The following is a 17,140-nucleotide window of genomic DNA, read 5'->3' on the forward strand; positions in this document are numbered from 1 at the left end:
CTGCTGTGACCTGCTGCACCAAGTCTTGCAGAACAGCTGCTGGACCCCAGGGAAGTATGCCAACAGGAAGTGACCTCAGAGCAAACTCAGGAACATTTAATCGAGATAAAACCTTTCCCGTTACTAGCTCATCTCATCTGAAAGCAATGTAAACCGAAATGAAATAAATTCATGACATGAAATAAGAAAAGGTTTTGTTCATTCGAGCTGGCTGCATGCAGCATTTATTTGTTCATATTTCATGTTAAAGCACATGTGCTTCCCATAAGAAATAGTACAAAATGGATCATCTCCTTTTTGACGACATTTAAAAACAAAGCGGAGGTAAACAGAAGATTTTCCTTAACACCAAGACGACATGCATGTTCCATTCATATAAATACACAGTATCAAATAATGGCTCCAACTTACAAGCAGTTGATTAGATTATAAGGTTCGTGGACATTTTAACACCGAGAAATGATCATTTTTTTCCCCCGGCGACTTTGAACATCGACACATGCTTTGAATTGTTTACATGCCTCCGCTTGGTTCTGTGTATATGGACATCGAGGGGTCAGAGGAGGGCGCTCGATATCAACATCCTCCTTGACACTTCAGACCTTCTGTCCTGTAAACTGACCTCTAAATAAGCAAAGACACCATCTGGGTAATAAAAAAACCGGACAGACAAGAATGGCAACAGGAAAAACGACAGGTCAGAGCACACGGGGACTGTGGGCGTCACAGGAATACTGTCCACTGGTGCAAGGGTTCGGTTTAAAGGGTCGTGCTGTTCTGCTCTAGAACATCCTTGTAGTGCAAAAATTGTTCAGGTCCACCTTCCTTTTTATCAAGGAACTACTTTCCAAAGAGCTTTTCTAGAGTTTCTTCGGCCTGTTGTTGACGGACAGAGGGAGGTAAAGAATCTGCTACCTTATGACTGCTTTGTTTTTTCTTCATGCGACTGTACAATAACGCGTGACCTCTGCTGTGATAAATGCGCCCTAACCTGTCGTACCTTCCTTAGACCCTGGTGCTGGACATCGCTTTAGAAGGACACTCGTTGCTAGATGAAAAAGGGACTAATTAAACATACGGTTGAAGAACTAATGAAGATACTGACCGATCATTGAGGAGGCAATGAGAGGACTGACAATTCCTCCTGCTTGTTAGCTTAGCTTAGCACAAACACAGGGAAGAGACAGAGCACCCAAAGGTGTAGCAATATGACACAATGATTTTAGTGGTGTGATACCGGTAAATGTTCACACTTGCATTGCAACTTCCGTTGCAGTTAGAAAACTGTTTTCTGGACATGGAAACTGTCCAACCCTCCAAATATAATCAGGAAATACTGGGCAATCGTTGTGTAAATAACACGGCAGGTGAACACTTTAAGTATTTACCCCTGAGTCACCGCCACAAGCTCAACTTCTTTAACTATACTGGAGAGCTCCTGTAGCTATGGCAACACCATTTAAACACCACTTTCCCTGTTTTAATTATCTGTGGTAGGATATTTTTGTCAAAGAAGATCAAATGGCTTTAAAAATGAAGCGTCGCAAGAATTGTAGCCTGCTGAAAGCTGATAAAAGCTGATGCGATATGTGCGATTCGTGGCAGCGCAGGCGCTTTGCTCACAGATGTGGGAAACAGCTGGAAGATCACGTCACCTGTGGCGCGCAGCGATTTTTGATCAGTGTTGTGTCTCCTTTAGCTTTTGTGCAAAGCTAAGCTAATGTCTCATTACGAAAGACAAATGTGAAACAATTAATGTAAAAAAGTTGTCAAAACCCTCTTACTATAAATAGAACTACAAAATGATTCTAAAACAAACCTTCGATACTGTAGAACCCAAACAACTGTTCACAAAATTATACGCGATGGAGAAGGGACAGAAATTGCACTTTAAATAAACGGCATTTCAACTCTTAAATAATGAGGCCTTCAATGGCTTTAGAGACACATTTCTAACCTAAAAAATACTTTAAATCAGGCTATAAAGTACAACACTGATATCAATTTATAAAAAGGACAATGATGTTCAAATAATTTTAACAATATTTACAAAGTAAGAAACCAAATAACAGACATCCACTCTTACGGACATGACTTTGCACACCTTAAATAGAGAAAGAAGTGAGCGACATTTGCTCTTCACAGAAAGAAATGCTAATTTTTATAAAGTGGCAATATACTCAAAGAAAACTGATACCCGTCTTCTGAGAAAGACAACACAAAATGTATAGTATATAAGAAAAGAGTGGATCTCATAGCAAATGCTAGAAATTTACGCCTACAATTCTCGTGGGGAGGCTCGAGTTGACCTGCACTTCCGCTTATCAACGCTAGGTGGCGAGAGGCAGAGGAGAAGTAGGCATGATTGAGGGGAACGTCCGTGCATGTGCGCGTGTGTGCGTGTGTAGGGAGTTGGCGTCTATCATGAGGCACAATTCATGCATCTTTCTGTAGCAGCTCTTAGGAAGTCTGTCTTTTAAAACTGACCGACAGAGACACATAATAGCACATTCAGATATGAAATGCTTGTGTGTGTGTGTGTGTGTGGGGGGGGGGGGACCCTGGGATTCAGAGGTGAGTCTCATCCCTCATCTCTGTGCCAAAGTCCTGCTTGTTCTTGCCGATGCGTGCCTGCCCTACCTGCGAGTCCTCTGGCATGTGTGCCAGCGGGTCGGACCGGATGATGTAGCTATAAAGACAGAAAAATCGACATTTAATTACCAGCATCTGCTCTGATATCAGCAGCGAAACCATGGAGAGCCAGGACTTACACGATGTCGTTGAGCTCCAGCATGGTGTCAGGAGGAGGGTTGATAAGGACGTAGGACAGCGTGTTCTGATGGTCATTCATTTCGTCTAGAAGAGGAGACAGCAGAGAGCATCAGAGCTGCTCAGGAGGCCTCCGACATCGTCCTTTACGTGACGGTACGTCAGCACAGAAACGAGCTCTCGGGAAACAGGAAATATGGGCGCTCCTCGTTGGTAAAGCAAACCTGAGGAGTGTCTGATGGGAAGCTGCAGTGGCGATCTCCTCGCCCTAGGGCCTTAAATACTAACGACACTGCAGCCTTTACTTAACACGTGGGCTCTAATTATTTTTTTCTAACTAAATTTGGGGTGATGTAGCTATCAGAGCTGTTCCTTATCTTATGGACAGTTCATATTTTAGATTGTATTTAAAAGTCTCTTTATTTGAGATTACTCCCCAAACAAGGCTCTGAAAGGTGTGTGTTGTCTCTGTCTATGTGTTTTAAAAGTGTGTTTAATGTAGTCCTGAGGTGCGTCCCACATGGCGGGCGGGGGGAGGGGAAAAGATGATGTCACCACCCACCTGCTTGTGGCTCTTTATAAAGCCAGGCGGGGAAGGGGGGGTGGAAGAAAGAGAAGGTCTAACCGTTACTACTACCACTTTGTAGAACAAGGGGGAGGCCCATGCTGCCCGCTGACTCAAACAGCCCCCGACCCCCCCCCCGCATGCGCAGCGTCAGAAAGAGGTGCCAGCATGCAGGCGGCGTCCGCGGAAACGTCATCCACCTCCAATCGCATTCCAGGCTGGAGCAGCAGGCTTGGTAAAGCCATGCCAAACGGACGACACTCAGCCCCACCCACAGTGACACACGGGGACATGCTCCAGCATCCGCCGGTCTGCACCAACGCAGGGCCCCTCGGACCCAGAGAGCGGCGCAGAACGCATCAGGAGTGTGAGAGTGGAAGAAGCCGGCCTGCTGTTGACGGCCCCATCCGTCTGAACCGGTGGGATGGTTAAAAAAATTTAAAAAAAGGATCGCCTCCAGAACGGGTAACGGTTTTGTTTAGTGCTGCTCAAGAGAAAAAAACATGCACAGAAACCTGGAGAGAAGGCTCCAGTCCAGAAGTGTGTCACCAGCCGATCAGGCTCCAATTACACCCAAGAATTGAATTACTGTTGTAAAGTGTCACAGATCCTGAGTCCTGGGGTGTGTGTGGGTGTGTGTGTGGGGGTGTGTGTGTGTCCATGGGGCGGCTCTAAAACAGCCTCTGACACGGCGCGTGTGTCAACCTTCCATCCACAGACTGAATGAGTTCTGCACCGCTCTTGAAGCCAGACTCCGATGCCCTGCGGTACTTTAGCCGTTCGGGACGTCACCTCACGGGAACACAATGCAGAGAAGGACCAGATAGAGACAGGAGACAGTGAAGCGAGACAGTGAGAGGTTGGCTGCGAAACTCCCGTTCATTCTGGCTCAACGCGCACGCTCCCTCACACTTACGCTCACACACTCATGCAGTGAAGTTGCAGTAACCAGCTAACCTGGTGGCCTGGTCCCCTCTGTATACGGATGCTCTGCAATGTCCTGCAACTCTAAGCAACGGCATTCACTGTTAATGGCCGAATCAGCTCATTTATGACCGACTATAAACACACACACACACACACACACAGGGAAAAAGGACCTTTAAAGATGGACGTCTAACAACAGTGTGAAGGTGAACTGATGGTGCTACTCTTCGGTGGATGCTGATGAAAGGGTTAAGTCCTTTCTCTACGAGATGGATGGTCACTCACATGTGTACACGAGACACACACAGCACAAACATTACCTTGCAAATATCCTAGATTTACTCGATTCATGACATCGCTCGCAGTGAGATTAGAAACATCCTCTACAACCCAAGGAGGCGAGGAGAAAAGATTAGGACAGGTAGAGAATGAGAGAAGCAGAGGAGGGGGGGGGACAAGAAAAAGAACAAAAACAAATCAGGCAGGCAGCGTTTTGCAGTTTGATGAGGAATCTAAAACGCAACGGTAAAGATAGAAGCGATGCGGATGAGCCATGCGAGCGTGCGCGTCTGTCAAGCTAAGGTCCTGCTGCAGTAATCCTCACTGACACTCAGGGTTCAATAGAAGATCTGGAGCTTTTGGGGTTCCTGAAACGTATTTAATCGACACGTGGAGCACGATGGAAGACGACAGAACTCAAGAGACAAATCAGAGAGCAGGGATGAGATGACGCTCCTGCCTCTGCATGCGTGGGGGGGTTCTCGAGGCTGGTGGTGAGCTGGGGGAGTGTCTGATGTGGCAGCTTCAGAAATGATTATTTTTTTAGTTTTTAATGGGGTTTTTTTCCCCCTCATTAAAACCGATGTGATGATAATGGCTCCACAGATAATGAGATGATATAAAAAGAAATAGATTCGAGTCATTTTGATGCAGCATTTCTGACAAATTGAAATATTTAATTGGCTGAGACCGATTAAAGCAGGCCCGTAACAGTGCATCTTAATGACGTTCTCAGAAATTGTTGCCAGTTTGAGGCTTCCGCAACTTTCCTGATTTCTTCTTTGAGTTTCGAGGCCTCAATTTTAGTTTTTCAATATTTTCACACTTTAAAGCTGAGATTCGGAGGCTCTAATCACCTACTCAACCAATTAAACGGGTCCTTTATTCTTAATATTTACACAACTACAAATCTGAATCTTGTTCAAACTAGATAAATAACTAAATAACTGCTGTCCAATATGATCCCAGACTAACAGTCTCTGGACAAACTGAAACAACGGCTCACCGTATCCGACCGTGGGCAGACCCAGGTGCTTCATGCGGTTCTTCACCAGCTCGGAGAGCTCCTGCCGTTCAGAGCGTCGGTACAGGTTGAGTCTCTGCTGCGAGATGCGCTCTGCTCTGCTGGACGGTTTGGCGTTCTTCCTGCTGAGTCGCCGCGCCCACTGCATGCTCTTCTTCCTCAGCAGCGGGTGCTCGGACTGCTCGCTGGTGGTGGAGTTTCTGTGCGCCGTTTTCTCCTTCCGGGACTCCCCTCGCTCGCGGTGCTCCGCGCCGTGTTCAGCGTTGACGGACAGCTGAGACTGGGAGAGCAAGGCAGGAGCATTTATGCTGAATACGCCATGTAGAGTATGCAAGGTGCCTTGGCCTGTTCGTTGTTGTGCACACCATCACCAGTGCTGGGTTTCACATGTGGACTATTCTTTAGGACACGTTTAAAGTGAGGGTTAGGATTAGGGTTAGGTTTAAAGTGAGGCCAATTGGATCTTACCTGTGCATAACTGTCCTTGCACTGGAAAAAGAAGACAAATGGCTGGTAAATTAGTGTTTACATGACCTAATAGTATTTAGATTATAGAAAAAAGAAATAAGGCCAAGCAGAGCCAGATCGTCTGAACTTGCCTCCGTGTTTGAGAACATGTGCGACTCGGTGCGATAGATCCCAATTGGGATCTCGGCGCTTGAGGAACAAAGCTTCTGGAAGAGTCTGCCGTAAGTCCTGATCCACAGATCCTCCTCTGTTATCTTCATCTGAGGGTGAAAAGGAAGCAGAAGCTGTCACGGCCTGTTTGTCCAATCCTAGAAGGAGCAGTCTTAGCTTTGAAACTTACAGCGCAGAGGTATCCAGATCCAGGTGTGGTGTCCAGACCCAGGAGAAGCCTCACGATTGCAATCATGTAGTCCTTAACAAAAGACTTTGAAAACATCACATGGATTAACAAGAGTAGAAAAGATAGTGTAAAAAATAATATGTGAAGCAGAGCCGATTTGATTATTATTACCAAAACAAGAGACTCATCGAAAATAACGTGGGGTTGTCGCCCCCTTCTGTTAGCTAATATAATTACACCAATAAGCAGTATTGTTTTATTTCTGAGGTGACTATATACTAATTCTTCTGCATACGTTTCAATAACACACCGATTTGCTTAGATTCTCGAGTGTTTATGACACTGTCATTTCTGTTTGTTTTAAATAGCAAACGTGACATGAATCAAAGCATCATCTCACCTGGTAAAGCAGTGTATCTAACATGCTAATGCTGAACACCCTGCCTGCTGCAAACGGCAGACGGAACATGAAAGCCAAGTTGGAGCCCTTATCGCGTTCTATCTGAAGAGAGGAATGCAAATAATATATTAGAGGTGGAACAGAGCAGGCACACGAGATAAGCCCTTATCCACAGATTTTGGTGGAACTACAAAGCCTGCTGAAATTCATTCACAGAGATGTTTCACCAAATAATCTTAGAACATCCTCTTTACGTTAAACCCAGGAGTGAGTTCAGAGTCATTTTCTGTCCAGAGGTCTCACCTTCTCCAGTTTAGAGAGAGCGAGTGAGTAGCAGTCCTTGGCTCTGAACTGCATGAACCTCATGTTGGACGGATGTGTGAGCTCAGTAATGATGCTGAGACTGGGAAACAACCTAAATGAGGGAGGTCGGCAGAGATAACAAACACCTTGTAATGACTGGAAAACGGCTGACAGTCAGAAATGCTTTTATTTTAAGCTGCTAGAACAAATACTGAAGGTGTTCTTCACAATCTCATCTGCGTTTCTGCATGCACATTTATCGCTGGCAGAATCTGGTCCAGCTTCTACAAACACCTCGTTGTGTGTCCGTGAAAGTACCTGAACATAGTCTGGACATTGACGATGGTCTTGGCGTCTGCCATGTAGTCCTCCTCGGCGCTCATTGTGCTCTCTTTGTCCACAACCACCAAATTGTCTGCGTAGATTATGCCACACTGCAGGAGGTTGTCCAAGCTGGTGCATTCAGAAAACAAGGAAATTACAAATTAACATAGCTCCTAAAACATATCTCACGTTAAACCTGTCCTGTACTACTGTAAATCATCATTAATCATTTGTGCCCAAGTCTTGTAAACGGAAGCATATCAACAACCAACACATATAGGATCAATAATACTTCATCAAATGAGTTGGTGTTTAATAATACATACTTGTCAATAGTTCCAGTCATGAAGTAAACCATAGGAAAGCAGCAAATGGCCTCTAAGAAGTGATTGTCTGGGCTGTGGGAAACGGGACACATTTATGAGAACCCCAGGCTTATTATCTCTGCAAAACTAATTTCCTTAAATCTGCTCCTCATTTGGGGCAGGCACAGTTGAAAGCAAGGCAATTAATGCTTTATGAACCTGCAAGAAAATATGTCCCTAATTAAAACACAACAACAACAACAACAACAACAACGGATGCACTCTATCGATGCGATAATGCCTGAATGCTGATCATAGCAGCGCCAAACTCGGTAGATTGGATTTTTGGGGGTTATTTCATGCTTTTACTGCTTGAAATGAATCCTTCATCTCTCCCTTTCTTTATTGTGGCTGACTGCTGTACAGCACTTTGGCAATAACTGTTGTTATTTTGATCATTCTATTAAATAAAATAATGACCTGAGTGATTTTGGGCAGTCAGAAGGTTTAACAGCTCGTTCAAACTGTCAGAACCTTCTGGCCTGTGAAGTTTCTGTTTCAGTGACCGTAAGGTTCAGTTTGAGTTAATAAAACTCAGTGATGTAGGACAGGGGAAGGTGTAAATCTCTCTCTCTCACTCACTCACACACACTCACACACTCACACACACACACACACACACACAGCATATGCAGTGTACCTTATGAATAATTTAAAAAGAAAAATAGTTGAAGTAACGCGTGCCCATATTGCCAGTTGTGATTGATTTTCTACTTGAATGCAGTTTGCATATAGACTATAACACTGTATTGCATTAAAACACATATATTTGATGCCTTGCACCTACACATGTCCATAAATGAATAAAATAACACAGTAATGGCCAGGGAGATGCACATTTCTTTGAAATTTCTATTGAGTTCTATGCATTTTCTATGTACTTCTTTATTTTTACATTAATAATGTATGTGTTATTTTTCTAGTTCTGGAGGCGCCTTGATTTTCTACACATTAAAAATATACGAATATCAGCAGAACCAGTTCAGGACATTAAAATGTACGGGTTTGTTGTCTTTAAGCACCACCTATATTCTAATCAGAATATTGGGGAGGGGAGGTCTGCTGCCTATAGCAATGGTCCCTGGTTAAGATGTAATTTCCTATAGAATGTATTCTGAACATTAAGAATATTTCAACATCCCTCTGATAAGGTAGCAAACTCATGGTTGGAAAGAGTTCATGTGTAAAACTTACGGGTAGTCCAACAGCAGCACTATTGGGTTCAGCTCCTTCCTGGGCCGATAGTAAGCGCGAAGAGGGACAATGAAATTGTAGAGACCATTTCCTGCCGTCTCAGCAGAAACTATAATCAACTTATTCTTGAAGCCGTAGGCCTTGGCATCCTCAAAGCTGTTATGCGTACAGCCCTGAATAACAAGGTAACAAAGTCATAGACAGACGCTGATCTGGTTACTCAACTTTAAGTCTGTGTGTCTCACTGTGTTGTTTCCGGTGTGTGTGTGTGTGTGTGTGTGTGTTGGTCAATTCACCTTGTCCAGGCGGAGGCAGCAGAATGGAGCTTTCTGTGGCAGGAGGTGGCACAATGTGGGAGAGCTGCCGATGTAGGGCGAGTTGGGAGGGTAGCCCTTCACAAAACTGACAAAACAAACACAAAAGCCCATCGAGCCCATATCTGGAATGATAATCTAACTTAGATGGCAGAAAATATACTGCAGGACTGTTACTGATGTGTTGGCGAGGGAATGACATGATGGTATAAATGTTGGCACTTGACAAAGAATCGATGATTGATCCCATTATTATTACATTTAGAGAACTACAGCGTTTCTCTTTTACAACAAGTTCAGTTTAGGCTGCTGAGTTGTAATCATTTTCAATTTGATTTGCATCAAAGCATGCCAATTTAGTTCAATAGCCCTCTGATCTGTCTTTTGCTATATGCAATTATCTAAATTGGTTATCAGGAAGCCCTCCAGACTGCTGTTCTACACGCTGCTTTCTGTGGAGATGCACCCACGTCCTGGCAGCCACATGATGGCGCTGTGGGATCTTCAGCTGAGCCGCACGTCTCCTGCAGACAGCCCATTGATTTCAATCCCTCCCAACTAATGAGGCTGACAACTGTTAAGAAGAAAACCCATTTCATGGCCCAGAGGAACGGAGACAGCAGATCAGGATCTGAGGAACTGTGTGTAACATCTGTGCTGCGAACAACAGCTTCTGTATAATTTGCTAAGTAGGAAAGGTAACGGTCCTGAATCCCTCTATATAGACCAGGCATGGGCAAACTACGGCCCGGGGGCCACACGCGGCCCGTTAAACGTTTTAATCCGGCCCGCCAAACTTGAAAAATTAAATGAATAAACCTTGTTAATGTTATATTTTCACTGCAATTCTGGTGTTTTCCCACTAGAAAAAAGACAGTCAGGAGGAGAGTGATGGTGATATCCTGAAGGATAACAGAACTTTCAGTGCTTTAAAATAGAAATGGTTATTAATTTTTTTTAAAAAGGCACATTTTATTCATTGGATTTTAAGTGTTTTAAGACTCATTCCAAAGATATTTTGTTGTAATGCTTCTCTTCATTTTCATTTGAAATTAAAGCACATGTTTTCTCCATATCCCAAGATGTGTATTTTTTCTCCAATGAGGTGAGGTTACCAAAGCACTCCATCCATCCATCTGCTCCTGGTCCGGCCCCTCTGTCAAATGTTAGAACCCATTGTGGCCCACGAATCAAAATGTTTGCCCACCCCTGATATAGACCCTACACACCTATCACACTCACAGCCTTCTTTTATACAACTGCTGGACATGAAGTAGGGGAGAAAGGGAAGGTTTGATCAATCATGTTCACGCTATCAAGACATTTCACCATTTAATCATCTGGGTTCATACAATTCTATACAGATCCTTTCTACTGAAGTATAGGTGGTGTTTCTAATATTCCACCCATGACGAAGTCACTTACTCAGACCCGACAGAGCCCTCCTCGTCTGACTGGTTGGCTTCATCCTCAGATTGATCACTGAGAAGGTCGCAGGGCAGAATGGCGGAGGAGTCTGCGATTTCTAGGACGGGTGCAATGCTCGGCCTCCGGCTTCCTGCGCCGTTCTCTGTCGGCAACGCCAGCTTGCCGCTTTCTTCTGGGGGATCGGGGTTCTGTAGATCTATGGCAACAGTCCCTGAAAATCACATCCAAATTAGCACCGAACTAGATGGTCGTTTAGAAGAAACATACAACATATAATGCAATATTCTGTCAGCAACAAGCATCAGCAGTCTCAGCTCAGCTTAGCATGACCTTGACAATAAAGATTCTGTCTATTCAATCTTCCTCAAATTGACATGCAAATGCTGACAACCCTTTTCATTTATATCGATAACAAACACCATAGTGGTAATACGTAGGATATAGCTAGAACAAATATATAACATATTTATACACATGTGATTGATGAAAATGTGATGGAAAAACAGCTCACTTAAAAAAATCTAATTTAGCAACTCGGAAAATAATTAAAATTACTGTGTCTTCCACATGAAATCTGTGAACTGTTCGATACTATTGAAATAATCGGGGGGGGGGGGGGGGGGGGTGATGCATGCATTCATATGCATAAACTTACCAAACGAAGCAGTCTGATCAACTTTCACAGGTCAAAGAAAAAGCACGACACGGTAACGTCAGCCAAGAAAGTAAGAATGCATGTCAGAAAAAAAGTATCATGCAGCCAGCAGAAGCATTCAGCATCCCAGAGACAGACACTTCATCCCCCTACTGTGTCTGCAGGACTGACAGCAGATATGTTTGGTGCCTCAGGTTTTCGATCTTACCCATGCTGGCAATGATGCTGTGCACTGGCAGTCTGGAGGGGGCGTCATAGAGGCCTGTGAGGGGGAGGCCCTTGTTGTGCTTTTCCTCTTGTTTGAAGATGAATGCCGAGTTCTCCTCCTTGGTGATGTTGATGTAGTAGCAAGTGTCGGTGGAGGCCATGATGTGCCGGGGGCCAGGGTTCAGGAGAATGCTCTTGTTGTCCTCTCTTTTCACTCCAATCAAACACACACCATACCTAGAGTAGGAAAATAAAATCACAGCTCTCATTGTTTTGTTCCCAAATATTAGCTACAAAGTGCCAACAACAAGACTAGATCAATGCAGTAAAGGATTTGCTAACTTCTTATGGGCGTGGAAGGATGCGTAGGTGAAGCTTTTCCCATCGTACTCCCCAAAGAACTTGCTGTCGCACAGTCGGATGTGATAGACCTCGTTTCCAGAGCAGCGTCCATACGTCCTTTGCCATTGCTCTGGTGACAGTTGTCCTTCCCTAGAATAGAATCACAAAAGTTATAGGCTAACCTGGAGAAACATGACATTTAGCTCCTTTAAGAGTCCATTCAAGTTGAATTAAATATTAAAATGAAGCATGATCTGCTTTGATTGATTGATTTCCCGTTGTTATAATGGCCCAATTCTGTTCTTTGAAGAAGCCACCATTGATTTAAAGGTATTACTAATGCAACTCTCATTTTGTCACAGACTGACAAATACGTCTGGACCTCCACAACACCTTTGTCTCCAAGAAATTGAGAGGGTGAGGTGAGAAAAAGGCTTGCATCTTTTAAGTCAGGTAGTTTTTATCCTCCCCCCACTTTAACTCGGTTTGAGTGTTTAAATTTAGAGCTGCCATAGAAAAATCTATACTCATTCCTGTCACCTTTATAGCCACTGGCCAGTACAAGTAGTGGAAATTAAAATGTGTGTGCTGACTGCAGCGGACAGCAGTGAAGATATATAAGGTGGTTATCTCACCCAGAATGCCAAATCATTACTGGATCTAATGCCTGTAGCAGGCTGATATTTATAAACTTGACAGTGATGTGTTTCTGTGGTGATAAATTTATTGTACTCATTTTCAGGACAGTAAAATCAAATCCAGTCTGCAGATGCTCTGCTAAAGGAGCATCAATCACCTCTCCCCTGTTAACCATGTGTGATGTACTCAATCCAACAAATCAATAATATACACAGTAACAGAGGAAATCATTGTCAAGTCACACAAGCCAAGAGAGAGTTTAGCACTCACTGTCCTCTGGAGGTGTGAACCAGGAGTGTGACTAAGGTAGACGTGGCCGGGCATACACAGTTCAGAGCCAACATGGCATATTTGAACTCCTCTTCGCAGACAACATGATCTAATGGAAACAATGACATCATCCATTTGATTTAGGACCCTCTATTATGCCTCATGGTGGCTGCGTGTTGGTACTTGCCTGCAAATTTAACATGGAATTTATTTTCCGGTTTGAGGATCTGGACATAAAGAGGACAGTTGGGAGCAAAGTCTTTTGCAGCCCAGGCTCTCAAAATAGTCTGGTGATCCTGCAGAAGAAGAAATGAAGAAGGAAAAAAACAATTTGTATTTCAAAGCAGAGGATACATCTTGACCTTTCATTGACTGATCTCTGCTGATTCAGGAAGGAACCACATTGTGAAGAAAACTATGTTTTTTTTTTACTATTATGAATATGACTCACAGCAGCAGTTCGATCGACCTCGTTCCTGCTGCTGAGGATGAAGCAGGCCTCAGCATCATCCATCCTGAGGATCGACAGAAATTAAAAACAGGCATTATGACGGGAAGGATCAGTTGTGTCTGCAGAACAAAGAGAATTTTGGAGGAATTTTAATGTCCCGTGACAATGGCTGAAACTCCCACAGTCGCTGAAAACAATCTGCTTTTTTCAGATGTGATAGGATCACGAGGGGGTGGCAGCAATTATTCTTGGTAGAACGCGGGTGCATTTACGGGACTGATATAGTGCCTTGATGAAGCTGGCTCCTAACACAGCAGCAGTGGAATCATTAAGGAGAATTCTGGTGCCAAGTCACATAGAGACATATTGCTGGGACAATAGCGTTCAGCTCACAATGATTTGTAGCCTGTGAGTCAAACAGAAGATTGTGTTGGATAATAAAAATCTCATTACACAAAGCACAGCACAGCAACAATAAAGGAGTTAAACATACAGTTATTTAGTTCTTAAAATACATCAGCTATAGATTTTCTGCTCAACTGAAATTGAATTGCCAGCACTTAAGCAATGAAAGAGTATTATTGGGCAAAATTGCCCAATTTTGTTAAATGTCTCAAATGTGCACAGTTGGTCGAATCAAATAACTGCACGCTTCCACTCACTTGGCCCTCATTAGATCCTGGTCTTTGAGGGCAGAACCTTGAAGGTAGATGACCCTCTGAGACCACAAAGGGATTTGGAGGATACGGCGAACCTGAATGTCCATCTCGGTTGGACACAAGATCACCACATAATAGTCCTGCGAGCAAGACATACAAAATTAAATGGAATTAAATTCTCCAGTAACAGAAGCGGCAAAAATTGAAACGTTCAAGGAAAATGCAAACGGTGTATATTACATTTAGTCCCAAATCAGATACTGTGTGGTGGTTGTGAGCATGAGAGGTCCATGTACATGCACATCAGTCAGAATTGGCAAAATATCATGGGGACATTTTTTTTCCCTTTTCTGGAACCCATTGCATGCAGCTGCTGCCTAACAGAAGAAGAAATTGCACTTTCCCGGGGCCAAATGAGTTGGTTTGCTTAAGCTTAAGAAGGATGCATCGATGCGAGCATGCAAGCAAATGAGTTCACATTAAATATACAACAGTAGCAGATGCTAATTTGTAAATACAGACACAGAGCATAGGTGAGCTTCAGTACCTGTAGTCTAGGATGAGCATAGAACTCATTGAGGAAATCCATCAGTAGGTCGATCTTCAGTGAGCTGACACATAACACCACATGCTTCTCAGTTTGAGCCCTGTGTCGGCTATAGTTCCCTCCTAACTTCTGGCTCTCCATCCAGAGGTATGCTAGTTCTTCAAACTAAAATGACGGAAAGACCGTGATGTTGTGACAAACTCAACAAAATCGGGAAAAAAAGGAATAAAAAGTTCCAAAAGTGCAGCTTGCAAAAAAAAAAAAAGGAGTAGAATTCTATTACCAATCCAATTTTCTCTGGAGGAACAGTAAATACACCAGAAGATTTGATATGAATAAATTGTACTAAAAAAACAATAACTCAAACAGTAACCATCCATGGATCACTTTAGTTCAATCTGGACATTTTGTTGGCGAGTAGAAAATTGCTGATGGAACTGTGATAGCAGCTGTAAAACATCATTTATCATTTGAAGAATAAATCCACAGAGCCAGCTCCAAATGCCCTGAGCTCACCTGCAGTGGGAGCACCACCAAGGCAACGCAAATGAGAATGACCACGAGCAGCTGGGAGGGCCAGATCTGGGGCGTGACGTCCCCATAGCCAACCGTGGAGAAGGTGACGATACAGAAATAAAAGGAGTCAAACAAGGAAAGTTGTTTTCCAGCTCTTTCCAAATGCTGGATGCCACAAGCTCTGTAGAAGAATTATACAAAGATATAAAGGCATTACTTCATCTCCTCTCTGCCACCATAGTCGCTTTACGTGAGAAATCTCCCTCATCATTTATAGTACACACTTGGGGATTACTTTTTCAGTGGAAATTCGTAATACTTTTGTGTTCGTTCATTTGTTGGATGTTATGAAATCTTGCGGCTTTGGAAATGTTCAATGTTCAAGAGTGGTAGAACAGAGGTAGCATAAAATAAAAGAGAACCTTTTTTTGCGACTGCTTTAAAAGCTCTTGAAAAATGGGAATAAATTAGAAGTGAAGAAAAATCCATTTTGATTCTTAATGGAGACACAAAGAACATGACACAAAGAGGCTGCCAAAAGTCCAAAATTCGAGTGACAGCTCAGATTCTGAGACTCATGTGTGCAGAACTCAGTCATTGTGATGTTTTTTTTCATTGCCCAACTGTGAATTCATTTGTTTAATCACCAACCTGTCTGCATTGCCATGAATAACTGGATTAAAATCAAGGCAACAAAAGAAAGAATTTGTACATCTACAATTAAAAACAAACCATATTCATTTTATTTTTATTTACCAGCCTGTAAGAGAACTCTTTATAGTATTAGCTACCATTCATGCTTTATATAGTGTTATGATTTCAAGGATTTTCCAGGCGTTTTTCCCTTAACCCAGCCAGCAAAACTGCACCGTGTGCCACTTTCAGCACAAGAAATATAATATTCTTCCAATTATACAGTCAATTACATGCGCTTAGATTGTTTCCCCGTCGGGCCAGCACACAGGCCTTAAAAGCCCCAAGGGTTAGGAATGTGTTAAATGGTGACAAGAGTGCTTTACTCACCCGGTGAAAACTAGACACAGCAAGGTGCAGATGAGAATGAACACCTGGTTGAACATAGCAGAATGGGTCCTCTGGATGGCCCGGTGGAAGTCATTCTGAGGTTATGGGAAAAGTTATTAGATTATACGGAGCCAACCGGCAGACCACTGACTGGTTTACAAAATATATGCAAGTTTTGGAGCTCTGTATTATAAATGTTGAGAAAAGTCAATTTCTTGCTCATTTGCATAATGTTTCGATATGTAGCTCATGGCTACTTTTCAGTTCTTCCACTTCCACAGCCCATCGGTGCCTGCACAAACTGTCACTCCAGTTTGACCATGTTTGGCGAGCTCTGCTTCAGACCACGCCATCTGTCAAGCTACAGCCTTGGAATGAGCCTGTACCGCTGTCGTGGGCTCATTTGAATCACAGCATACTACACCAGCTGGATGTCACCTAATTGCTTTCAATACCATGTAGCGAACATTTGGGCTTATCCTAAGCCCGGCACAATATTGATACAACACCAGACTCATGTGCAGAATTGGCGTTTTTTTTTTTTTTAATCGTGCCTTCTCTTCGAACCCCATCTGCAGTGTTTTTCTCTAAATCTAAGTGTGGACACTCACATTGACCGGCGGGCTGTCATTGTGCCTACAGAGCAGAAGGGGGCAAAACTGCCGTTAAAATCGCTGTTATGGTAACAACTCTGGCTTCTACAGCCCTGCAGCTACAGCAAGCAATTCAAGGCCTTTAGAAACAGTGAATTTAATTAGATTCATTGGCACAAGAAGGTGCAAGCTTGAAAATAAAAGAAAGTGGCAGTTAATGTAGCACACACACAGCACCCGCAGTACTTTAATAGCCCGGTATCAGTGTCAGCTGTGGTACACAATCTACTGTAGCTACAACTGGAGATCAGAATGAAGGTTGTAGATTGGTTTTTCTGACACTCTATCCTCACTCAGTGTCTGAGGACCTTCTAATTGGCTGTCTGAGGATATATCACGGAATCATGAAGCCATCGGTGGCTTTTGGACATTGCACTTACAATCATGTTCTCCAGGGCACCTTTGGCAAGCCAGCAATTAAGAAATACGGGAACAAATATGTTTTTCAAAGGATGCCAGAAAATCTGAAAGGACAAAG

The 17,140-nt window shown here is 43.4% G+C and overlaps 1 protein-coding gene across 13 annotated transcripts in view; it reads right to left on the reverse strand.

Annotated features, from left to right (window-relative positions):
* Window positions 1-200: 200 nt before the first annotated feature.
* Window positions 201-17,140, reverse strand: part of kcnt1b (potassium sodium-activated channel subfamily T member 1b) — a 40,774-nt gene continuing 23,834 nt past the window's right edge. For 5 of the 13 annotated variants that reach the window (XM_029829095.1, XM_029829091.1, XM_029829098.1 and 2 more), the window contains 27 exons: window positions 17,043-17,126; window positions 16,010-16,104; window positions 14,987-15,167; window positions 14,471-14,635; window positions 13,927-14,063; window positions 13,265-13,328; window positions 13,001-13,109; window positions 12,814-12,922; window positions 11,905-12,054; window positions 11,564-11,799; window positions 11,356-11,376; window positions 10,698-10,911; window positions 9,255-9,360; window positions 8,959-9,131; window positions 7,726-7,797; window positions 7,394-7,528; window positions 7,076-7,187; window positions 6,773-6,874; window positions 6,373-6,456; window positions 6,164-6,292; window positions 6,033-6,053; window positions 5,547-5,844; window positions 4,582-4,644; window positions 4,292-4,342; window positions 3,332-3,343; window positions 2,772-2,856; window positions 201-2,689 (listed from right to left, as the gene is read on the reverse strand). In XM_029829095.1, coding sequence (XP_029684955.1) covers window positions 2,569-2,689; window positions 2,772-2,856; window positions 3,332-3,343; window positions 4,292-4,342; window positions 4,582-4,644; window positions 5,547-5,844; window positions 6,033-6,053; window positions 6,164-6,292; window positions 6,373-6,456; window positions 6,773-6,874; window positions 7,076-7,187; window positions 7,394-7,528; window positions 7,726-7,797; window positions 8,959-9,131; window positions 9,255-9,360; window positions 10,698-10,911; window positions 11,356-11,376; window positions 11,564-11,799; window positions 11,905-12,054; window positions 12,814-12,922; window positions 13,001-13,109; window positions 13,265-13,328; window positions 13,927-14,063; window positions 14,471-14,635; window positions 14,987-15,167; window positions 16,010-16,104; window positions 17,043-17,126 — 3,129 coding nt within the window. In that variant the 3' untranslated portion in view covers window positions 201-2,568. The remainder of the gene's footprint in view (window positions 2,690-2,771; window positions 2,857-3,331; window positions 3,344-4,291; window positions 4,343-4,581; window positions 4,645-5,546; window positions 5,845-6,032; window positions 6,054-6,163; window positions 6,293-6,372; window positions 6,457-6,772; window positions 6,875-7,075; window positions 7,188-7,393; window positions 7,529-7,725; window positions 7,798-8,958; window positions 9,132-9,254; window positions 9,361-10,697; window positions 10,912-11,355; window positions 11,377-11,563; window positions 11,800-11,904; window positions 12,055-12,813; window positions 12,923-13,000; window positions 13,110-13,264; window positions 13,329-13,926; window positions 14,064-14,470; window positions 14,636-14,986; window positions 15,168-16,009; window positions 16,105-17,042; window positions 17,127-17,140) is intronic. The other 8 variants (XM_011615973.2, XM_011615974.2, XM_029829093.1 and 5 more) reach the window with 7 other exon arrangements.

The sequence above is a fragment of the Takifugu rubripes genome, chromosome 21 (genome assembly GCF_901000725.2).
Source record: "Takifugu rubripes chromosome 21, fTakRub1.2, whole genome shotgun sequence".
NCBI lineage: Eukaryota > Metazoa > Chordata > Actinopteri > Tetraodontiformes > Tetraodontidae > Takifugu > Takifugu rubripes.